The following is a 20273-nucleotide window of genomic DNA, read 5'->3' on the forward strand; positions in this document are numbered from 1 at the left end:
AGCTTAAAGGCTGCACACATTAACCAGCCTGTGTGTTTCCGATTGTTTGCTAGTGTAAACCAAGGGTTGTGCCTGGATGCTGAAGTGGCCTTAGCAACGGGGCAGCTCCTTGCCCCAAACAGTCACCAGTCCAGCAGTGCGGCCTCTCACTGCTCTGAGTCCCGAGGCGAAACGCCCTGTTCATTCAACGATGAAGACGAGGAAGAGGACGAGGAGGACTCATCCTCCCCAGAATAAAGACAGGCGCAAACCCGCGTTTTGCTGTCTGATGCTCATGTGTGTTTTTAGTGTGAGCTCTTGTTTTTGAAACGACTGCTTCAGTCTTTGCCTTTGTTTGCACTGTGTGTTCAGTGAAAACTAGGGAAACACAATAAGCAAATTACCCGAAGGCTGAGATGGTTGAGATGAACGCTAACGTAGTGCGAATGAAAGCTCTGATCAGCAGAGCAGTAGATCACTTGGCGAGCAACGCCTGTTCTCTGAGGTGGCGGAGGGGGCCGTCCCCGAGGAACGGGCGGCGTGCACGCCACACACTTCCCTTCCGCGAGGCGGGGCCACTGCGGCCCCCGCGGCCACCCACCCCCTCTTAGAACTGAGATGGCTACACGAACAGCCCCTGCTGGTCTGGGTCCCTCGTCCCGCTCCCTGGCCTGGGCTGCCCTTTCCCTAGGCTGACCAACCACAAGAGGTTCCCGGTGGGCTGTGCAGTGAGTGAGGGAGACCACGGGGCCCCAGGAGCACAGATGGAACCGCTGAACTAGTTGAAAGTCTAGTCGAGGTGCTTTACGCATCAGCTGCCTTAGACGGCTTCTAGAAAGGAGCGAGCGCTAATTCTGAAGTACTTAAGTGACATTTAGAATAATTTATAGTCCAACTGAAATTATCACCCTTAGCCAATGCATTGGTGCATAGAATTTTCTAGGGCTACTTCTGGAAGCCAGAATAGAATAGCATTTTCACGTGCATTAAATACTTTGCCAGCACTGCCTTTTGCCAGCATCCTAAATCTGGAGTGTTACAGAGCAGGAAATTATCTCTGTGGTTTTAATCAGAGCTATGCGTTTCCTACAGCTTTTTCACTTAGCACAAAACAAAGAAACATGTCCCTATGACCGAACTGCTTGCTTACTGTTCCCTGCAAGTAATTGTATGATTTCACCCAGTGTGCAATTTGTGAAAGTGAACTGCCATTACTGTTGTCTGAAAAGGCGTTCAAGAATATGAACAAGCAGTGTTTTCCTGTACATGTCACCTTCTCTACATTCTCATGAATCAAAATGACCATCCTGGATTGATTCCTGGGTGAAACGCATTTCAAACTAACCTGATAGTTTCACAGAAACACCAGAAAATGGTGAGCACCCCAGGACTGGGCGTGCAGTGGAGCAGGATGTAGACTGTCGTGACAGAGCCAAAGACGCCACTGGGAACGGCACGTGCTGGGCTCAGTTACCGCCCCTCTGAATACGGGTGTGGAGACAGCTGCAACCATGGCCAGACCCCAGCTTAAGTGCACATTAAGGCCTTGGAAAGGAGCAAGTGATACTGGACAGTTAACTCCAGTCCTTTGACTTGACTTGTTTGTATTTGCCCTTAAATTATGCATCCAGTTACTGTGAGCTCAGCCCACCGATTCTTTTCTAAATCCTGCCGGGGGAGCGCGCAGGCCAATGCCTGCAGTGACTAGAGGGGCAGGGCCTCCCTGACCCAAACAGCTAGTACAGAAGGATGTAGAGCGTTAAGTTCCTTTGAGACAAAACTCATTCTGTCAGGAATAAGCCATAGTGCAGAGTGTTGAGGCCGAGGTGGAGGCAGGTGCAGGAGGACTCCGGCGCATCCTGAGGCCGGGCGTGGAGGAGGTGGGTGGCCAGGGGCCTCCAGGGGACCTTCCGACTGCGAAGGTCATCAGCTGCACAGTCAGGTAGAACCAGGTCTCCCCAGGCTGCCTCCACCTGTACCTACCCCAACCTTTCTCATCCCCGTGCTTGAAAGGAGCCCTGGAGAGCCCCGGGGCCACAGCTAGCTTTTCAGACTTGCAAATACTGTGCCACAGGCCCCAGACCCACCCGTCCGCATTCAGGACAGGTGCACCGATGACGAGCGCGCCTCAGCCTCACCAGAGTGCATGGGGAATCTCTCCCTTCTCTGTTCTTTCTGCTACAGATAAAACATGGGTTCAGGAGAACAAGCAGCCAGAGACTCTGAGCATTCATTCCCGGTGCCCCATCACTGGCCACCCGAGCTGGCACTGTGTGGGGTTCAGCGGAACTGGCCTCTGTTCCTCAGTGATGGGCCTGGGCTCCTGGTGAGGATGCCCAGTGGGGTCACACTGGGGTCACAGGACACGGCACAGGTGGAAGGCTTGGCCTGAGCAGAAACCCAGATGGAGATCATTAGGGAAGTCCTGTCATTCTTCTGCTTCTTCCCCATAGATTTACCTGGTTCTAAAGTCCAGACAGAATTTTACGAGAAATCAAACAGAAAAGGATGCTAGGAAACTGGTTAGAACCTCCAAGCTTCTTTATAGAGTAGTACCTGGGACTGTTTGTACACGTGTGCACACACACACGGACACTCCTCCCAGGGTGTGCGGCCACACTCTGCTCTGGGAGGAGTTCAGGAGGCCCGTTCCCGCAGGGCCCAGTGTAGTTGGCAACCTTTGCCGCGCAGTGCCACCCAGCCGGTGGATGGTGATCTGTTCCATTTCACGCAGGGGCACCCAGCCTGCTGTATCGGGCCCTGCTGTGGGAGGGTCCACGGCGCCCAGGCACCTGCCCACTCCTCCTTCCCGCCCCACTGTGCACATCACCTGCTTCATCTCTTGTGGTGACGGGATGATGGAAGCAGCTCCAGCAGGCGTTGACTTAATCTGTGCCTTATGATCATGGAGGACCTCGGGAAGGGGCAGGAAGGGAGGCGCTAAGATGGTGATCCTTGCCTCCCAGCCATGCCCACCACCCTGCAAAAAACATTACAAATGTTGACCCACGTCTCAGAGAAGGGGTAGGGAGAAAACTACGCAGTGGCTGTCATCTCAGCAGGAGAAAGAGGATAACTCTCCCTGCTGGCAGAATTGACAGTGGCTGCCGTTCTCTGCCCCACTTAAAGAATGATGCCTGGGTGAACCCCCAAACACAGGAGCCACTGCAGGTAACTCAGACAGTCCACAAGAGAGTGGCTCACTTTAGCCATGCAGACTTCACAATCTCGGCTGTTACAGAGACGGCAGAGTTTGGGTGTAACTTGGGCCCTGGGATAGTCAGAGAGCAGAGTCAGGATGGATGTCCGTGGGGCAGGGTCAGCAAAGGAAGGGAACCGCCTCAGCAGTTTCTACCAGAACCACATACATAGGGGAAGCCTGGTTAGCTTCATGGGCAAGTTGCTTCAAGCGCCAGCCCCCTTCCCGTGGGCACATCTGTGAGGTAGCCTTCAAGGCTGTGCTCTCATGGGGTCCCTGAGGGGTGAAGGCTGGACAGTGAGTGAAGATTGAATCCTTCAGTAAGTGTTTGAGTGAGAACAGAAGAGAAGATGTTCAGATTGATTCATGCTGTGGAGAAGACGACAGGGTTGTGGCCTGGGGGACAGGCTACTGTGGCTGGCAGTATCCAGGGGAAGGGGGAGCCAGAAAGGTGACATTTGTTCTGCATCGGACCACTGAAAGATGTCTCTTCCAGGCCACTCTACCCTACAATGTGCACTTGGAATCTCTGCTAAATTCCAAAGGCCCCACTGTTCCCAGCTTTCAGTATATGTTTTGGAGTCTGTTAGGGAATTTTTAAAAGAAAACCAAACATAGCTACCAGCAGTAGCCATAAAAGTAAGAGAACATTCTAACCCATGAAGTTCTCATTATGAGCTGTTACCTTCCAGCTGAACCTACACAAGAGAAAAGTGATTAGAAATGGAGGACTTTTCTAGGTGTTTTCTTCTAGTTTTACAACCTGTTAGATACATAAAGATCTACTTTTTATATTGGATATATAAAAGAATCTTTTATCTTGTGTATGACTGACTTTAGTGGAGCTAAAGACTACCTGAGGGCCATTTTCCCAAATAGGTTCCCCATTTCCAGGCACCCCAAAGCAGCAGCCCCCCAGCACTGACCGTGTGTGCCAGGGCCCCGCTCCATGTCACCAGAGCGGCGCCTCCCCACCCTCTGATCTACAGTCCATACAACACTCAGGCCATTTGCTTAACTTCAGTTGAGCCAAACACTACCACCTAAAAGGAAAAAGTGAAGTTAAGATTTTTACCTTTTTCTTAAAAAATTCAAACTAAATGCCCATATAAATTACAGCATTTCTCAGGAATCAGCCAAGATCTCTCAGAAAAGACAAGCTTTAGGATCCCGTTGTCCCATGTACTTCTACACTCCCATTAAGCCCTGGGAATCCCTGACCAGTACAGAAGCTTTGGTGGCAGCAGGTATCCACCGACTATGCTGTTGAGACAGGAGAAAGCTTGTTCACTTAAGAAATATTTCTGTGCAGCTGCTCTTTCAGACAAAAGCTTGCACCATTCTTATGAGGCCTCGGCTTTACACAAAGGTCCATGAGTTCCATGCTGTCTTGACCCCTTGCTTTTCCAGCAGACTTAACTTCGGTCCTTCCTGCTTGTAGCCACCTCAGAAGCCACTGTAGCAGAAACGAAGGGGCAGGACTCACCCCTTCTCCACCAAGGGCCAGTGGGGGAGAATGTCTCCTCCACCCACCCACTCAGGCATGTGAAACAAGCCCAAAGCTGAATGACCCAACACCCCCCAGCCTGTGTGGCCTCCAGGGACCGCACTGCACCCAGAATCTCCCTCCTGGGCTACGTTGCCTCCTACACACTCAGCCCTTGCCACAGTCTTCATGGAGGGCCTCTGGGTTAGCATCAGCCCTCTGTCACACCAAGTGCTAAACAGCTAAGGAGCAGGAGTGGGACTTTGCTCATGAGGGCCCAGGGTGAAGCTGTGGCGTCATCTCTGGGCCTTTCTCGGCTTGGAAGACCCAGGCTGAGACAGCAAAAACTCAGAAAAAACCCATTCCTCCCTGGGCAGAGGCCCTCACGCAAATTGGAGGTCACCTGGCCCTTCTGTTCCGTGTTAGCTTGTTTCTCTCCATGTCTTTCCCAATATAACAAGGAAATGTCACCAGATCATGTTTGAGTTTTGAAACCCATTGACTTGTCACTTCAAACTTACCGTTTTATCACTTGTCTTGAGTCATCTTGAACATGCTGGACACTGTCTAATTAAACAAATGGCCTGGTGATTCTGCTTGTTCACGACTGGGTCACAGATTTCTGTTAAGCTACGAGTCTGTGGGAACCCAGATTCTTTTCTGCTAACAGATTTCTCTGCGTGCATTGCAGTTCTGTTCTTCCCAGTAGAGTCATGGTGGCTTCAACTGCTCAGTGTCCCCAAAAGAACCACCAGCCGATCCGGAACTCAGAGGGGACCATGGTTCACGACTGTGGTTCCTCGAGGTGGCTGTCTGCCCATCCCCTCCCTGACTGTTAGCCGAAATAGAAAGGCCATGAGCCCCAGTCTCCAGCCAGCTCACGTTTTCATTTGGCAGTGTTGTACTCTGATCACGTGCTGTTAGGTTTTATGTCCAGAAAATAGAGTTCTGCTTCTCTTTGCATGAAGGAGTCATCATGGTGCCATAGGCTTTAAGCATTTAAACAAGAGAAATAAGGGGAAAATGCAAACACCACATCTGACCTGCCTAATGTAGACTTTATTAGATTGAAGTACCTAACCTAATATGATGTATTATTTTGTAGCATCTCAGACTTTGTAAATAAATACCATTATTTTTATATGGAAATTTTATAGAAGAGCTATTTCTGTATACTTAATTATTCCTGGGTTTTCTGAAATTGCTTCCAATAAGTAATGGGCAAGTCCTAATCTGTGCTTCTGTAAGGATGGTTCAAGGACCACCTACATGGGGGTGAACTGATGGGAGGGGTTCTTAAATTTTGCCTTCCTAAGGCCCACCCCAGATGCTCACTCAAAAGCTCTGGGGGAGGGGAGGGGCAGAGCCTGGGAAGCTGTAATTTTAATAAACTCTGAGTGGTTTTGGTGTCCATTAAAGTGTATCTTTGTCCATCCTGAAAGATTCAGAGAAGGAAAGAATAAGCTTTTGAAATGAGTTTAAGTTGTGCTTGAGGAAAAAAGTGTATCAGACTGTTCTATGATTTGAATGAGATGTACTATAGAGAAAATAAATAATTTAAAATAATGGCAGTCTCATTCTTTGGGGGAGGGGGTGGTTAGTGGGGCTTGTGGTGCATGCCCAGCCCTTGCTGAGTCCCTCCCCCAGATCTGCCTTCATACGGGAGTTGCCTCACCCAGGGTTATGCCACATGCAGCCGGTGAGGGGGTACAGAAGTCCAGCCTCCTTGGCCCAGTCGGGGTATCCGAAGGGCCACCGCACTTCAGAATGCCTCGTGGAATTGGTTGGTTCCTCCGGCAACTGTGTCATGGCTCAGCTCCCCTCTGCCCGACCCTGCCCACCTTACTACTCACAGGCCGTGTCCCCAGAGCGTTCCAGTGCACGTCCACCACCTGTCCCACCTAGGATGGACATGGCAGACGTAGGCTTTCTATGTTGGAGACCTACAGTGTTACATCTTTATACATATGTGCATGCTCAGTTGCTTCTTCTCCAACTCTGTGACCCCATGGACTGTAGCCCATCAGGCCCCTTCGTCCATGGGATTCTCCAGGCAAGAATACTGGAGCCTTCCTCCAGGGGAATCTTCCCGACCCAGGAATTGAACCTGCGTCGCTCACGTCTCATCCATTGACAGGCAGGTTCTTTACCACTAGCCCCCCCCAGGGAAGCCCTTCCATCTTTATAAGGTCAGTTTGAAAGATAACTGGGACGTCCCTGGTGGTCTAGTGGTTAAGACTACACTTCCAATGCAGGGGGCACTGATTCCACTCCTGGTGGGGGACTAAGATTACATGTACCACGTGGCCAAAAAAGAGATAACTGCATAAATGTCTTTACAGTCCCAGAAATGACTGACCTGAATATAATTTTTTAGCAAAGATGCTTCCTGATCTTCCCTTTAACCAAACCACAGCATCAGAGACAAGATCTACAGTGAGGAGTACAGAGTGCTGCCAGGCCCCAGGAATCACCATGGCTCCCAGCACCTCCTGCGCAAGCAAACTCTGCCTGCCTTGGGAGAGGCAGGGGCCTTTGGTAACGCTGTGTTAATATGTACAGTCTGAGGTGGGTGTGTGGTGGGCATGTGGACAGTCAGAACGAAGGGTTTGGAGTAATCTGGGGATCACAGGTTGGGGCCAGTTTCGGGGCCACTAGGAAACGGTCAAGGAAGCGCTCGCGATATCCAGCGCGGCTTTCCTGGCTGTCCAGTGGTTAGGGCTCTGCACTCCCGCTGCAGTGGGCATGCTTTCAATCGCTGGTCAAAGAACTAAGATCCCACAAGCCGCACAGCATGACCCAAAAAAGGAATGTTAATGTCCAGGAGGAAAGGCATCTTCTCTGCAGACTCTCCTTGAGTTCAGCGGATCAAGTCAGTGATAGTGTGGACTGTCCACTGTTGGAAGTGGGGAACCAGTGCCCACCCCTCATCCCAGGGATCTCCTGGACTGGTGAGCCCAAACTAGTAGCAGGTCCTCTCCGCTCAGTTCCTAGGCCCATTTGGCAGGCATGCCCAAGGACCCACGTGAATTATGCTCTTGCTCCTGTGGTCATGTTGGGGATGTTGTGGAGGACTGTTGGGAGTGTCGCTGGTGGCCATCTACATAGCCAGTGGCCCCAGTGCTGACCAGGGAGGGTGCCCACAGAGCTCAAGGTGTTGTTGACTTCAATACACAGCTCCTTGATCTGGGCTCCGTGGAGGTTTCAGTAACAAGCCATCAGAAGACAGCCTCAGCCAAGGGTCTTCTTCGGCAGCAGAACTCATCTGACAGTCAATCTGCCTTTTTTGGTTCCTATTCCCAGAAGCTATTTTTCCCCATCCATCTGAGGATGAACTGCGCCTGCAGTTCCACACTCCTTCCATTTGTGTGTGTGATTTCTTTAAGCACTGGCTCCTCTTCAGTTCAGTTGCTCAGTCGTGTCTGACTCTGTGACGCCATGGACTGCAGCATGGCAGACTTCCCTGTCTATTACCATCTCCTGGAGCTCCTCTTTCCACTGCCCGAAGACACCTCCAATCTCCCCCACTTTCTCGCCTGGGAAGAGGGCTCAGTATGTTCTTACTGTGGACAATTGCCAAATGCCTGGGAGCTCCTTGCCAGCTCTGCCTTCTTCCTGAGGGGGCTTTCCAGTTTCTTGCCGAAACCTGCTTTCAGGAAATCACAGTGTAAAGCGCTCTGGTGAAGGCAGGCCTGTATCAGGGTGGCTGAAGCCAAGCCCACTGAATGCAAAGTACTTGTCATAACCACTCACTTTCATGCAAATTACTTTCGCCACGGGGGCTCGGCAGCCGGCACCAACCACTTCTCATTTGCATGTCTCCTGCCTCACTCAAGGCCTTGAGTACTGTGATGTCTACTGTACTGTGGTCAGATTTGTTTTCTTGCCCTAGCACTTGGCCATGGCCCCCAAAAGCCAGAATTCAATGAGAAGTCCTGAGAAGTGTGCCAACTCTTTGAGACCCCGTGGACTAGCCTGCCAGTCTCCTCTGTCCAGGGGATTTTCTAGGCAAGAATACTGGAGTGGGTTGCCAAATCCTTCTCCAGGGATCTTTCTGACCCGGGGACCAAACCCAAATCTCCAGCATGGCAGGCAGATTCTTTACCATCTGAACCACCAGGTAAGCCTCAGTCGTGAGAACAGGACGTACTAAAGCCTGAAAATGATGGTCCTGAAGGGTATGATCTCCACAGGAATTCTTTTCAGACTCTGCTAATAAATAAACAGATTTGTGTTTGAACCTCCAATGAACAAAGACTTGTACTGGACCTTTAATCTGAATACAGGATTTTTTTTACTTTGAAAAGACCTGTACCTCTGTCCCTGCCACCATGGAGTGGGGAGGCGGAGGCTTGGGTGCATTCAAGGTTCGGCTTCACCTGTAACCCACCGCCATGGCTGAGGACGGCATTGCTGCTGGAGGTGTAATGGATATTAATACTGCTCTGCAAGAGGTGCTGAAGACTGCCCTCTCATCCACGATGGCCTAGCACACGGAATTCACGAAGCTGCCAAAGCCTTAGACAAGCGTCAGGCCCATCTCTGTGTGCTTGCATCCAACTGTGATGAGCCTGTGTATATCAAGTTAGTGGAGGCCCTTGGTGCTGAGGGCCAGATCAACCTGATTAAGGTCGATGGCAACAAGAAACTAGGGGAATGGGTAGGCCTCTGTAAAACTGAGAGGGATAACCCTGTAAAAGTGGCTGGTTGCAGTTGTGTGGCAGTTAAGAACTATGGCAAAGAGTCTCAGGCCAAGGATGTCATCGAGGAGTACTTCAAAATGCAAGAAATGATGAAATAAAAAACTGAGTTCTTGGTTTAAAAAAAAAAAGACTTGTAGAAATTATTTTTAAGAACTAAAACCAGGGATTTCCATGGTGATCCAGTGATTAAGACTGTGCTTCCACTGCAGGGGGCTGAGGGTTTGATCCCTGGTCAGGGAACTAAGATCCCAAATGCCATGCAGTGAGGCAAAAAAATAAAATAAAATGTGAATCCAGTGGACATTCTTGAAAGTCAGATTAAAGGCATGAAAGAAAAGCTATGTTTTCTCTGGGGGTCTTAGTGTCCCCACCCATCTTCCCTCCGCCTCAGTCAGGCGGGCTGGGGCAGGGTGTGGACGGCCTGCCTCTCCCACTACAGGGCTGACTCAGGCCTGGCAGCACACAGAGAAGGCAGGCAGCTTCAAGAGCTGCAGGCTCGGGCCTCCTCACCTGGACTCTTGGATGAAGACCTTTGGAGGAGGAGTCAGCCCTTTAAGACAATGCTTGTTAAAGGACACCACCTTCTCTGGGGCTTCCAGGGAAGATTCTCAAAAGGGCATTTCTAAAGCCTCTTGGTTAAGGATTGGTAGGTATCAGGGCAGCCATTACCTTCCTGTAGGGCCTGTGCCAAGAAACTTGCCTGTACATTGACTGTGCAGGTTAAAGACAGGCCTGGCCAAAGAAATCCAGTGGCCAGGAGAGAGCATTTGCCCCCATGCCCTCCACCCTGAATCCCATTTGAAAGGTTTCTCAGAGCCTGAGGGCCAAAGCACTAGCAAGTTGCAGGGTTGGCTGGGGTTAGGGCAGGGAGGCTGGTGCCTGCTGGGGCAGGCTGGGACCACTCCCAGTCATTATGATAAAGGACAGACACAGAGCAGATGAGAGAAAAAACTTGGGGGAGAAATGCCATGGGCAGAATAAGCACAGAAATGAAAGACTGCAACACCCACATAGCAGTAGCCACATGGGGCAGTGGAGGTGCTGGAGGGCCTGGCCCGTGGTCAGCTGGAGAGCAGGAGTATGATGTCCTAAGTGGTGGTGGTATGCTGTGTTTAGATTTTTGTTTGTAAGACTCAACAAATATCAGCTGCTGCACTGGGAGTCTCTAATGGAGTTAAAGTCCTGCTGAGGAACTTCCCCTAGTGGTCCAGTTAAGAATATGCCTGCTAACAGAGGGCAGGTGTTCAATCCCTGATCTGGGAAGATCCCACATGCCACAGGGCAACTAAGCCCGGGCGCCACAACTACTGCGCCCACGTACCACAACTACTGAAGCCCAAGAGTCCTACAGCCCATGCTCCACAACTAAAGAAGCTGCTGCAGGGAGAGGCCTGAACACTGCAACTATAGAAGCAATGAAGCAGGAACTATAGAAGCAGGAAGCAATGAAGACCCAGTGCAAACAAACAAACAGCAGATGGAAAAAAATAAAAAGTCCTGCTGGGTATATAGTAACAGATTGATGAGACAAGCCAGTAACACAGTCAGTTTCATTTGATGACCTTGGATGAGAAGCCACTTGAGAAATTTTAGTTACTTCCTTACACCTGTGTGTATCCAAATCCCATAATTCCTATGCATATTCTTATAACCAAATTCTAATATTTCTGTAGGATTTTGTCATGTTGAATACACAGTGTTAGAACACACTGCAATTGACAGTCTGTTAACTCTGTCAGCAAATTTTTTAGTGAAGTGAGACACACAGTCAAAAGGGAGGGTAGAGAAGACACTTTGCACACCTTGACCTGTCTTCCTCCTGTGTGTGTGTGTGTGTGTGTGTGTGTGTCTGAGGGACCTTGGTGACGGGAACGCTTGCTCACTCACATGGAACAGTAGGGAGGTAAGTCTCTGAAGCTCACAGGCTTGGCGTCACCAGCTGGCACCTGTCCCACTCGGGAATGCTTGAGCTTCGCTGTCAATGTGAACATCTTTGTTTCTTGAAAATTAAAAATCCTCTGAAAGTAATTTACAATCAGGAGTTTGTTTCTTATACATGGACTTTCATCTTCGTAAATCCAGGGCCTGGTACAGCAGTTGGTATGTAATGCTAGTAAGTCTTTATTGAACAAATGAACGCACAGGTGAGCTACACTCTCTTACACTGATCTTCTGCTTAGTCTTGAGTCATCAACTAGCACCGTCACCTCAGCATGAATGAGCTGGCCAAAGCCTGGGTAAACCTGAAAGATTGGTCTCTTACCACCCTACGTTCTACCAGATTGAGTTGAGAGAGGACACGGTGGAGAAGAGGGAGATGTCTGCCTGGCTTCAGAAGTAACTGGGTGGTAGGAGAAAATAAACTGATCCAAGGAGGGAAATGCTGCCTCTTAGGAAGATCGGGACGGTGGGCCTCATTGTCTTCCCTCCTTGGGTCCAAGAGAGCAAACCCTTCTAGCAACTTGCCCATCGACCAGCTGTGCTTTTCTAACCACCTAGGGCCCTGCATGCTGTCCCCCTTTCTCTCATCACACAGAAAGTTAGTATTTATTTTCTAAGACCCTGTGGGGCACCATGGAAGGGTGAGGGCTATACCTCTTTGGTTAAGTCTCGAGTCAACATGGTCTGTGTTTCAAATACAGAAACAGCTGCTTCATTCCCCACCCAACCCCTAGTCCAGTACCAATTAGTTCATTCCTTCTGCTGCTGCCATTAACACACTTGTTCTAACTGGCAGCCACTGTACTTCTCATTACTTAAGTGTGGGCAGCTGTTAACAAGAGAACACTTGCCCAGAGAAGTCTGCCAGCATGGGAGGGCATGAGCTTGTTAAGTTACATAGTCAAAAACATGATGAAAACAATTCCAGCTGCTTTCCATGTAAATTTATCAGTAACACATCCCAGGAGAAGCCTGAGGGAGAGAGATGAGAAACTCTCCCAAGGTAATAAAGAGACCACCTCAGCATTCCAGCCGGAGAGCTTACTCCACCCCATCTTTGTATCCAGGGAGGGAAAAGCTTTAAATGCTGGCAGAGTCAACACGAGGCTCCTCCCAAGCCCCAAGGTTAAGTTTTCAGTTCAGCTGCTCAGTCATGTCCTACTCTTTGCAACCCCATGGACTGCAGCATGCCAGGATTCCCTGTCTATCACCAACTCCCAGAGCTTACTCAAACTCATGTCCATCGAGTCAGTGATTCCATTCAACCATCTCATTCTCTGTCGTCCCCTTCTCCTCCCGTCTTCAATCTTTCCCAGCATCAGGGTCTTTTCCAATGAGTCAATTCTTTGCATCAAGTGGCCAAAGTACTGGAGTTTCAGCTTCAGCATCAGCCCTTCCAATGAATATTCAGGAATGATTTCCTTTAGGATGGACTGGTTGGATCCTGTGCAGTCCAAGAACTCTCAAGTCTTCTCCAACACCGCAGTTCAAAACCATCAATTCTTCCATGCTCAGCTTGCTTTATAGTCCAACTCGCACATCCATACATGACTACTGGAAAAACCATAGCTTTGACTAGACAGGGACCTTTGTTGGCAGAGTAATGTCTGTGCTTTTTAATATGCTGTCTAGGCTGGTCATTGCTTTTCTTCCAAGGAGCAAGCGTCTTTTAATTTCATGGCTGCAGTCACCATCTGCAGTGATTTTGGAGCCCCAAAAAATAAAGTCTGTTTCCCCATCTATTTGCCACGAAGTGCTGGCCCTGGATGCAATGATCTTAGTTTTCTGAATGTTGAGCTTTAAGCCAACTTTTTCACTCTCCTCCTTCACTTTCATCAAGAGGCTGTTTAGTTGTTCTTTGCTTTCTGCCATAAGGGTGGTGTCATCTGCATATCTGAAGTTATTGATATTTCTCCAGACAATCTTGATTCCAGCTTGTGCTTCATCCAGTCCAGCATTTCTCATGACATATTCTGCATATAAGATAATTAAGCAGGGTGACAATATACAGCCTTGACATTCTGCTTTCCCGATTTGGAACCAATCTGTTGTTCCATGTCCAGTTCTAACTGTTGCTTCTTGACCTGCATATAGACTTCTCAGGAGGCAGGTCAGGTAGTCTAGCATTACCATCTCTTTCAGAATTTTCCAGTTTATTGTGATCCACACAAAGGGTTTGACATAGTCAATAAAGCTGATGTTTCTCTGGAACTCTATGGGTGTTTCAATGATCCAGCAGATGTTGGCGATTTGATCTCCGGTTCCTCTGCCTTTTCTAAATCCAGCTTGAACCTCTGGAAGTTCACGGTTCACATACTGTTGAAGCCTGGCTTGGAGGATTTTGAGCCTGATTTTGCTAGCGTGTGAGATGAGTGCAATTGTGCGGTAGTTTGAGCATTCTTTGGCATTGCCTTTCTTTGGATTGGAATGAAAACTGACCTTTTCCAGTCCTGTGGCCACTGCTGAGTTTTCCAAATTTGCTGGCCTATTGAGTGCAGCACTTTCACAGCATCATCTTTTCAGATTTGAAATAGCTCAACTGGAATTCCATCACCTCCACTAGCTTTGTTCGTAGTGATGCTTCCTAAGGCCCATTTGACTTTGCATTCCAGGATGTCTGGCTCTAGGTGAGTGATCACAGCATAGTCGTTACCTGAATCATGAAGATCTTTTTTGTATAGTTCTCTGTATTCTTGCCACCTCTTCTTAATATCTTCTGCTTCCATTAGTCCATACTGTTTTTGTCCTTTATTGTGCCCATCTTTGCATGAAATGTTCCCTTGGTATCTCTAGTTTTCTTGAAGAGATCTCTAGTCTTTCCCATTCTATTGTTTTCCTCTATTTCTTTGCATGGACCACTGAGGAAGGCTTTCTTATCTCTCCTTGCTATTCTTTGAAACTCTGCATTCAGATGGGTTTATTTTTCCTTTTCTCCTTTGCTTTTCACATCTTTTCTTTTCTCAGCTATTTGTAAGGCCTCCTCAGACAACGTTTTGCCTTTTTGCATTTCTTTTCTTGGGGATGTTCTTTCCTGTACAATGTCACCATGACCCTCCATCCATAGTTCTTCAGGGACTCTGTCAGATCTAATCCCTTAAATCTATTTGTCACTTCCACTGTATAATCATAAGGGAAGTTTAAAGAGTCACTTAAGATGCCTGGTTTAAAAGGTGAATCCAGCCCAGGGATAGTCCATTTAAAAAAGGTCTCCTGGGCCAGGCACACAACCTGTTTTCCTATTCTCTGCACCCATACATGTGTTCACAGGCCAAGGATGCACTTCTCATTGGGGCTAAACTCTTAGTCATTGGTACACTGAATTAGTGACTAGTCTTTGATGGGGAAGATGCTTCTCCTCTATCCCAGGGAACCACGATCAGCCTTGAGCAAGTCTCCCTCACTGAAAAGTGGGCTCCAGATGTCCACAGTGGTCAGAGTGCAGCAATGTGCCTCAGCCAGGGAGACTCTTGGGGGAAGAGAGAAATCCTCTGTTCCTAAACAACAAATCTTTTCTAATCATAGCAGCTCTCTTCCTCAGTGCTGCCTACAGAGGCAGCCGTTTCCTTTGTGACTCATGGCCACCCTCAGATCCCATGTAAAGACCTAGATCATCAAAAAGAGACCAAGAAATTGATCCAGCACATCAGACCCTTAAGTTAAAATAAAGCGGAGGGACCTCCCTGGTGGTCCAGTGGTTAAGAATCCACCTTGCAATGCAGGGGACACAGGTTCCATCCCTGGTCGGGGAAATAAGGTCCCATGTGTTACAGAGCAACAAAACTTGTGTGCCACAACTAAGACCCAAGGCAGCCAAATAAATTAAAAAAAAAAAAAAAATTTTTTTAAAGTGAAACAGAACTGGCACAGATAACAGGGTGCATGAGAGATTCAAGGGCCAGATCTTGATACCCAACATCAAAGAGCCTGAAGTGCTGCTGATGGGCAACAAACCTCACGGTGCTCAAGACTGCTCAGGTCTCCTCCAAGAACCTCCAAGCCATCATGGAGACTGCAGCCCAGCTGGCCACCAATCCCCACGCCAGGCTCCGCACCAAAGAAAACCAACAGACAGCTTCTGTGCACACTATGTGCCTGTTACTAAAACCATGAAATTTAACCAAAACAAAGAAAAGAAACCAGTATTAAGTAGCTAAAGCAATGGGCACTAATGGCCAGGCATTCTTCTAAGACTCTGTTCTAGTTTACAAACAAAGCTGAGAAACCGAGAAGTTACTGTCCAAGGTCACACAGCTCGAGCGAGGGGCAGAGCCAGGATTGAAGGTGAGCTGCCAAGGTCCAGGTTGTACTCCTACGGATCAGTGAGAGCCGCTCCAGGCCCCTTCAAGGCAGTCTTTTCCATTCTGGTAATTGTAAGCTTACGTTTCACACCAAGAAATCCAGGTCAAATGGGCTGTCTGTTACTTCTTGGCTCAGAGTTGGTTGGGGGTGAGGGTATGGGTGGTCAGTTCTCTGGGTCTTCCTGTGAATGAGAATATGGTTTTGAGGTCTGTGCAGCAAGTTGGGACAGTGGCGAAGGAAAGAAAGACTAATTCCTACAACCAAGGCCCTCTCTCCTGCCCCAGCCTGAGGGCAGCATCTTTTGGAAGTGGGGTTCTCAGCAGGCGGTATCTGAAGGTGGCGTGGCTGTGCCCAAAAATCTCCTGTTGGCCTCCCTGCCCATCTCTTGACCCTGCAGGTTCTTTTCTCAGGCGAGTTCTCCCCAGATGGTGGCCAGATGGTCCCCAGAAGCTGCTGGACTCCTCAGTGCCCCCAGCCCTCCAGCCCAGGTCAGCACTTCTCCTGACCTGTGTCTTGGGAGTTCATGCTCCTTGGACCAGCCTGGGACCATGCTACCCCAACACCAACTTGTGGGGCTGCAAAGCCCATGCAGATGAGCTCAGCTCAAGCAGCTCCTCACCCCTGCAAACTGGCTGGTATGGCAGCCTCGCCTGGACCACATGGTCTGAGGTGGGCAACACCCAGGAGCTGTGATGTGGCCAGGCAGAGAGGGGTCAGTGCAGGCAGAGACCATAGACAGCCCCTCTTACCTGGAGCAGCCCTGCTGAAGGAGAATTTCTTATAAGCAGAAACATTTGCATTCTGGAGCAACACTCTTTTAGGTGCTTTAGGAGGACTGGGTGCTTAACAAAAACAGGCATGCTTTTCAGTATGGGAGGGCAGGTCTGAGCAAAGACCTGACTCTCCAGTGGAACGCCACTAAAAGCAAGTCCCTGGTTGGACTTTTCTCATCCTCACAGGCAGCCTTCCCTGTGCCCTCCCAGTGCCTCCCAGGCACTTCAGGGGAAACCAGGGTGGGAACATGCCTCGCCTCGGTGCAGGAATGTTAAATTCTGAGCAACATCCCTCAGGAACTGGGGCAAAGTGAGTATGGCCAGAAGTCGGCACAACAGGTGCAGGGGCATCGGATGCCTCGGAGGGGGGATGTCACAGGCAGCCCCAGGTAGCAGGGCAAGAGACCAGAGGCCCGCAGAGGGTAGGTTCCTGGCCTGGGGAAGGGTGGCGGGGTGGGGGTGGGGGTGGGGGGTTGCCAACAATCACTGATGAGAAGAGATACATATTTCACAGACTTGATGCTTCAGTGTCACGAAACAGCACAAATGACCAGGTCTAAACAGGACAGACAGGCACTGCCCAGCAAAGAGCCACTGCCCAGACAGGCCTGAGAACAGAGAGGGCAAGTGCGGAGCCGCACGACCCTGAGGCAGGAATGCCGTGGACAGAGGCGCGTTCCTGGCAGGCTGGGGACAGTCGGGCCAGCAGGAGACTGAGTGCAGCCTCGGGAGCTGCTATTCAGAAGCCTTGTAACTAGAGGACTCACAGAAATGGCGACACAGGGAGTCAAGCGGAAAGCGCGCCAGACCAGCATCAAAAGACAACTGGCACTTGCTTGCTGGTTCAGTGGCTAAAACGCCGAGCTCCCAGTACAGAGTGCTCATGTTCCATCCCTGGGCAGGGACTAGATCCCACATGCCGCAACTAAAGATCTCACATGGCTCAGTGAAGCCAAATAAATATATGTTTAAAATCAAAAGACTCACTTGCTACTATGTATAAAATAAGTAAACAATGAGAACCTACTGTTTAGCACTCAGTATTCTGTAATAATCTATAAGGGAAAAGTCTAGAAAGACCCAGCTGGGTATGTCTGCAACAGCCCAGAGGACAGGCTGTGCTCCTCTGCCCAGGCCACCCCTAATCAGAAGGCTCAGTGTGGAAAAGACACCCATCCAGACTGCAGAGAAAAACGCACTGCTGTTTGCATCTGCAGTACCAACGGTTGACTGCTTGGGGTACCTCCAGTAAGGCTGTCAGAGGTCTGGGGCACCCCAAATCTGGCTGATCCTTGGGGTCTGCTGGGAAGTCACTTTACTTGGGGTGCCTCATTAACTTCCTGGGATAGATTCTGGGACACTTTTTAAAAATTTTTTTGGACACTCTTTAAAAACAGCTGCTTCTCTGAGGAACTCCAATGACTAAGGACCAGAGAGGAGGCTTTCAGGAGCCCTTGCACTACATTTAAATGCTAACATCTTTCTTATACTTGCAACATACTTACAAATATTACACTCAGTTCAGTTCAGTCGCTCAGTCGTGTCGGACTCTTTGCAACCCCATGAATCACAGCACGCCAGGCCTCCCTGTCCATCACCAGCTCCCGGAGCTCATTCACTCACGTCCATCGAGTCAGTGATGCCATCCAGCCATCTCATCCTCCGTTGTCCCCTTCTCCTCCTGCCCCCAATCTGTCCCAGAATCAGAGTCTTTTCCAATGAGTCAACTCTTCACATGAGGTGGCCAAAGTTCTGGAGATTCAGCTTTAGCATCATTCCTTCCAAAAGAAATCCCAGGGCTGATCTCCTTCAGAATGGACTGGTTGGATCTCCTTGCAGTCCCAAGGGACTCTCAAGAGTCTTCTCCAACACCACAGTTCAAAAGCATCAATTCTTCGGCGCTCAGCCTTCTTCACAGTCCAACTCTCACATCCATACATGACCACAGGAAAAACCATAGCCTTGACCAGACGGACCTTAGTCAGCAAAGTAACGTCTCTACTTTTGAATATGTTATCTAGGTTGGTCATAACTTTTCTTCCAAGGAGTAAGCACTATTTTTTCCCAATTAATACAGATTTTGGAATCCTGCACATGCTATGCCTGCTAAACTTGTTGTCCACTGGAGTTAAGGATCTGACAGAGCCTTCTACAATCCTTTGTCTCAAAGCATTTCTAAAAGGCGAGTATTCGGAAGACTGGGTTTGCAGGTGTGGTTACGGCCATCCTTCCGGGTAGATCCTAACTTAAAGCCATTTAGTCAGTTCCAACGTGTCTCCTCCTCAGAAGAGGCTCCCCAGACCTGGTGAGTGCAGGCTGGAGGCAGAAGGCAAGCATAGCAGGGGGAGCAGCCCACCCTGGCCAGAGGCCACTGTCTCCTGAAGAGCAGCAATTATAGCCACCCATACAGAGCCTACCAGAAGCAGTTTCAGCCTTGCTGTAGTCGTTAGGCTGTGAGCTCCATGAGGAAGGGGATCTTGTTTTGATCCCGTGTGTCCCAAGATCCTAGTACACTGCCTGATACACATTCAAAACATTTTTTTAAATTTTTAAAACTTTGTAAGCTGTGCCTTGCAGCATGTGGGACCAAACCTCTACCTCAGAAGTGCAGAGTCTTGACCACTGAACTGCCAGGGAAGTCCAAATTTCTTTTTTTAATGAATGACTATTCCTTGTAAGTGATAGCAACTTTGCAGAGTGTGTTGATGAGGTGGGTTCCCTTCATCACCAAGCCAGTGGCCTCCAGAAGCTGACCTTCTATTCAGCTGGGAGAAAGGGGGTGCTGGCAAGGACATGGCTGAAGGTCAGACTGGCACTATCAGTCTGACTACCTCAGGAAGGTAGCACCAATAGCTGCCAGCTCTTGTCCTCCTCTAAGGCCTCAGAAAAAAGCAAAGGACATGGAAACATCCCATCCGTACTAAGGTCCTGCCTGCCATGCAGGCCACGGACAACAGCCGTGAAACTCAAGACGTAAAAGCCAGGGGCTCATGGCACACGGCTCCTCTCCACTTCAATCTCTGTGAATACTGTTCCACAGCACTATGATGTATACTAGGCCTTTCTCCACTCAGTGTCCGCTCCCTCCCTCCTTTGCCCTGGCTCTGAATTCCAGGCCGTGCACTGATCAGGATGCACAAGACCTTGCGGGCAAAGGTGCTCCTTATAGCAGCAGGTGGGAGCATGTCAGGAATGCAGACTCTCAGGCCCCACCCTAAACATGGCTGCATCAGAATAGTTTATAATTTTTCAGGTTTTACTAGGTCTTTGTTGCTACACGGTCTCTCTCTAGTTGTGCCAAGTGGGCGCTTCTCATTGTGGTGGCTTCTCTTGTTTCAGAGAATGGGCTCTAGGGTATGCAGGCTCAGTAGCTTAGTTGACCCACTGGCATGTGGGATCTTCCTGGACCAGGGATCAAACCCTCATCCCCTGCTTTGGCAGGTGGATTCTTATCCAGCGGACCACTAGGGAAGTCCAGAATATGCATTTTAAACAGGATTCCTTGATGAATCATATGCACCCTAGGCTTGAGAAGTACTGGGTTAGGGCATACAAACTTCACTGAGAAATGACCATCTTACCTTTCCATTGCTGCTAAGTCGCTTCAGGCGTGTCGGACTCTGTGTGACCCCACAGATGGCAGCCCACCAGGCTCCCCCGTCCCTGGGATTCTCCAGGCAAGAACACTGGAGTAGGTTGCCATTTCCTTCTCCTTTCCATTAGCTATGACAAATGACCACAAATTTAATGGCTTCAGATAATACTCATTTATTTATTGTCTCCATTTCTGTGGTCGGCAGTCTTGGGGGCTCACAGGGCTGCAGGCACAATGTGAGCTGGGCTGAACTTTCTTCTGGAGGACTGAGAAAACTTGGCTTCCAGAATTCGGTTCC

At 49.4% G+C, this 20273-nt stretch overlaps 1 protein-coding gene and 1 pseudogene across 24 annotated transcripts in view; both read left to right on the top strand.

Annotated features, from left to right (window-relative positions):
- The window catches only part of TFDP2 (transcription factor Dp-2), a 203486-nt gene extending 197256 nt beyond the window's left edge, over positions 1-6230 (top strand). For all 24 annotated transcript variants that reach the window (XM_060394981.1, XM_042236073.1, XM_042236079.1 and 21 more), the window contains one exon: positions 54-6230. In XM_060394981.1, coding sequence (XP_060250964.1) covers positions 54-237 — 184 coding nt within the window. In that variant the 3' untranslated portion in view covers positions 238-6230. The remainder of the gene's footprint in view (positions 1-53) is intronic.
- Positions 3580-9495, top strand: LOC132657376 (small ribosomal subunit protein eS12-like; annotated as a pseudogene).
- Positions 9496-20273: the final 10778 nt, after the last annotated feature.

Source organism: Ovis aries, chromosome 1, assembly GCF_016772045.2.
Source record: "Ovis aries strain OAR_USU_Benz2616 breed Rambouillet chromosome 1, ARS-UI_Ramb_v3.0, whole genome shotgun sequence".
Taxonomy (NCBI): domain Eukaryota; kingdom Metazoa; phylum Chordata; class Mammalia; order Artiodactyla; family Bovidae; genus Ovis; species Ovis aries.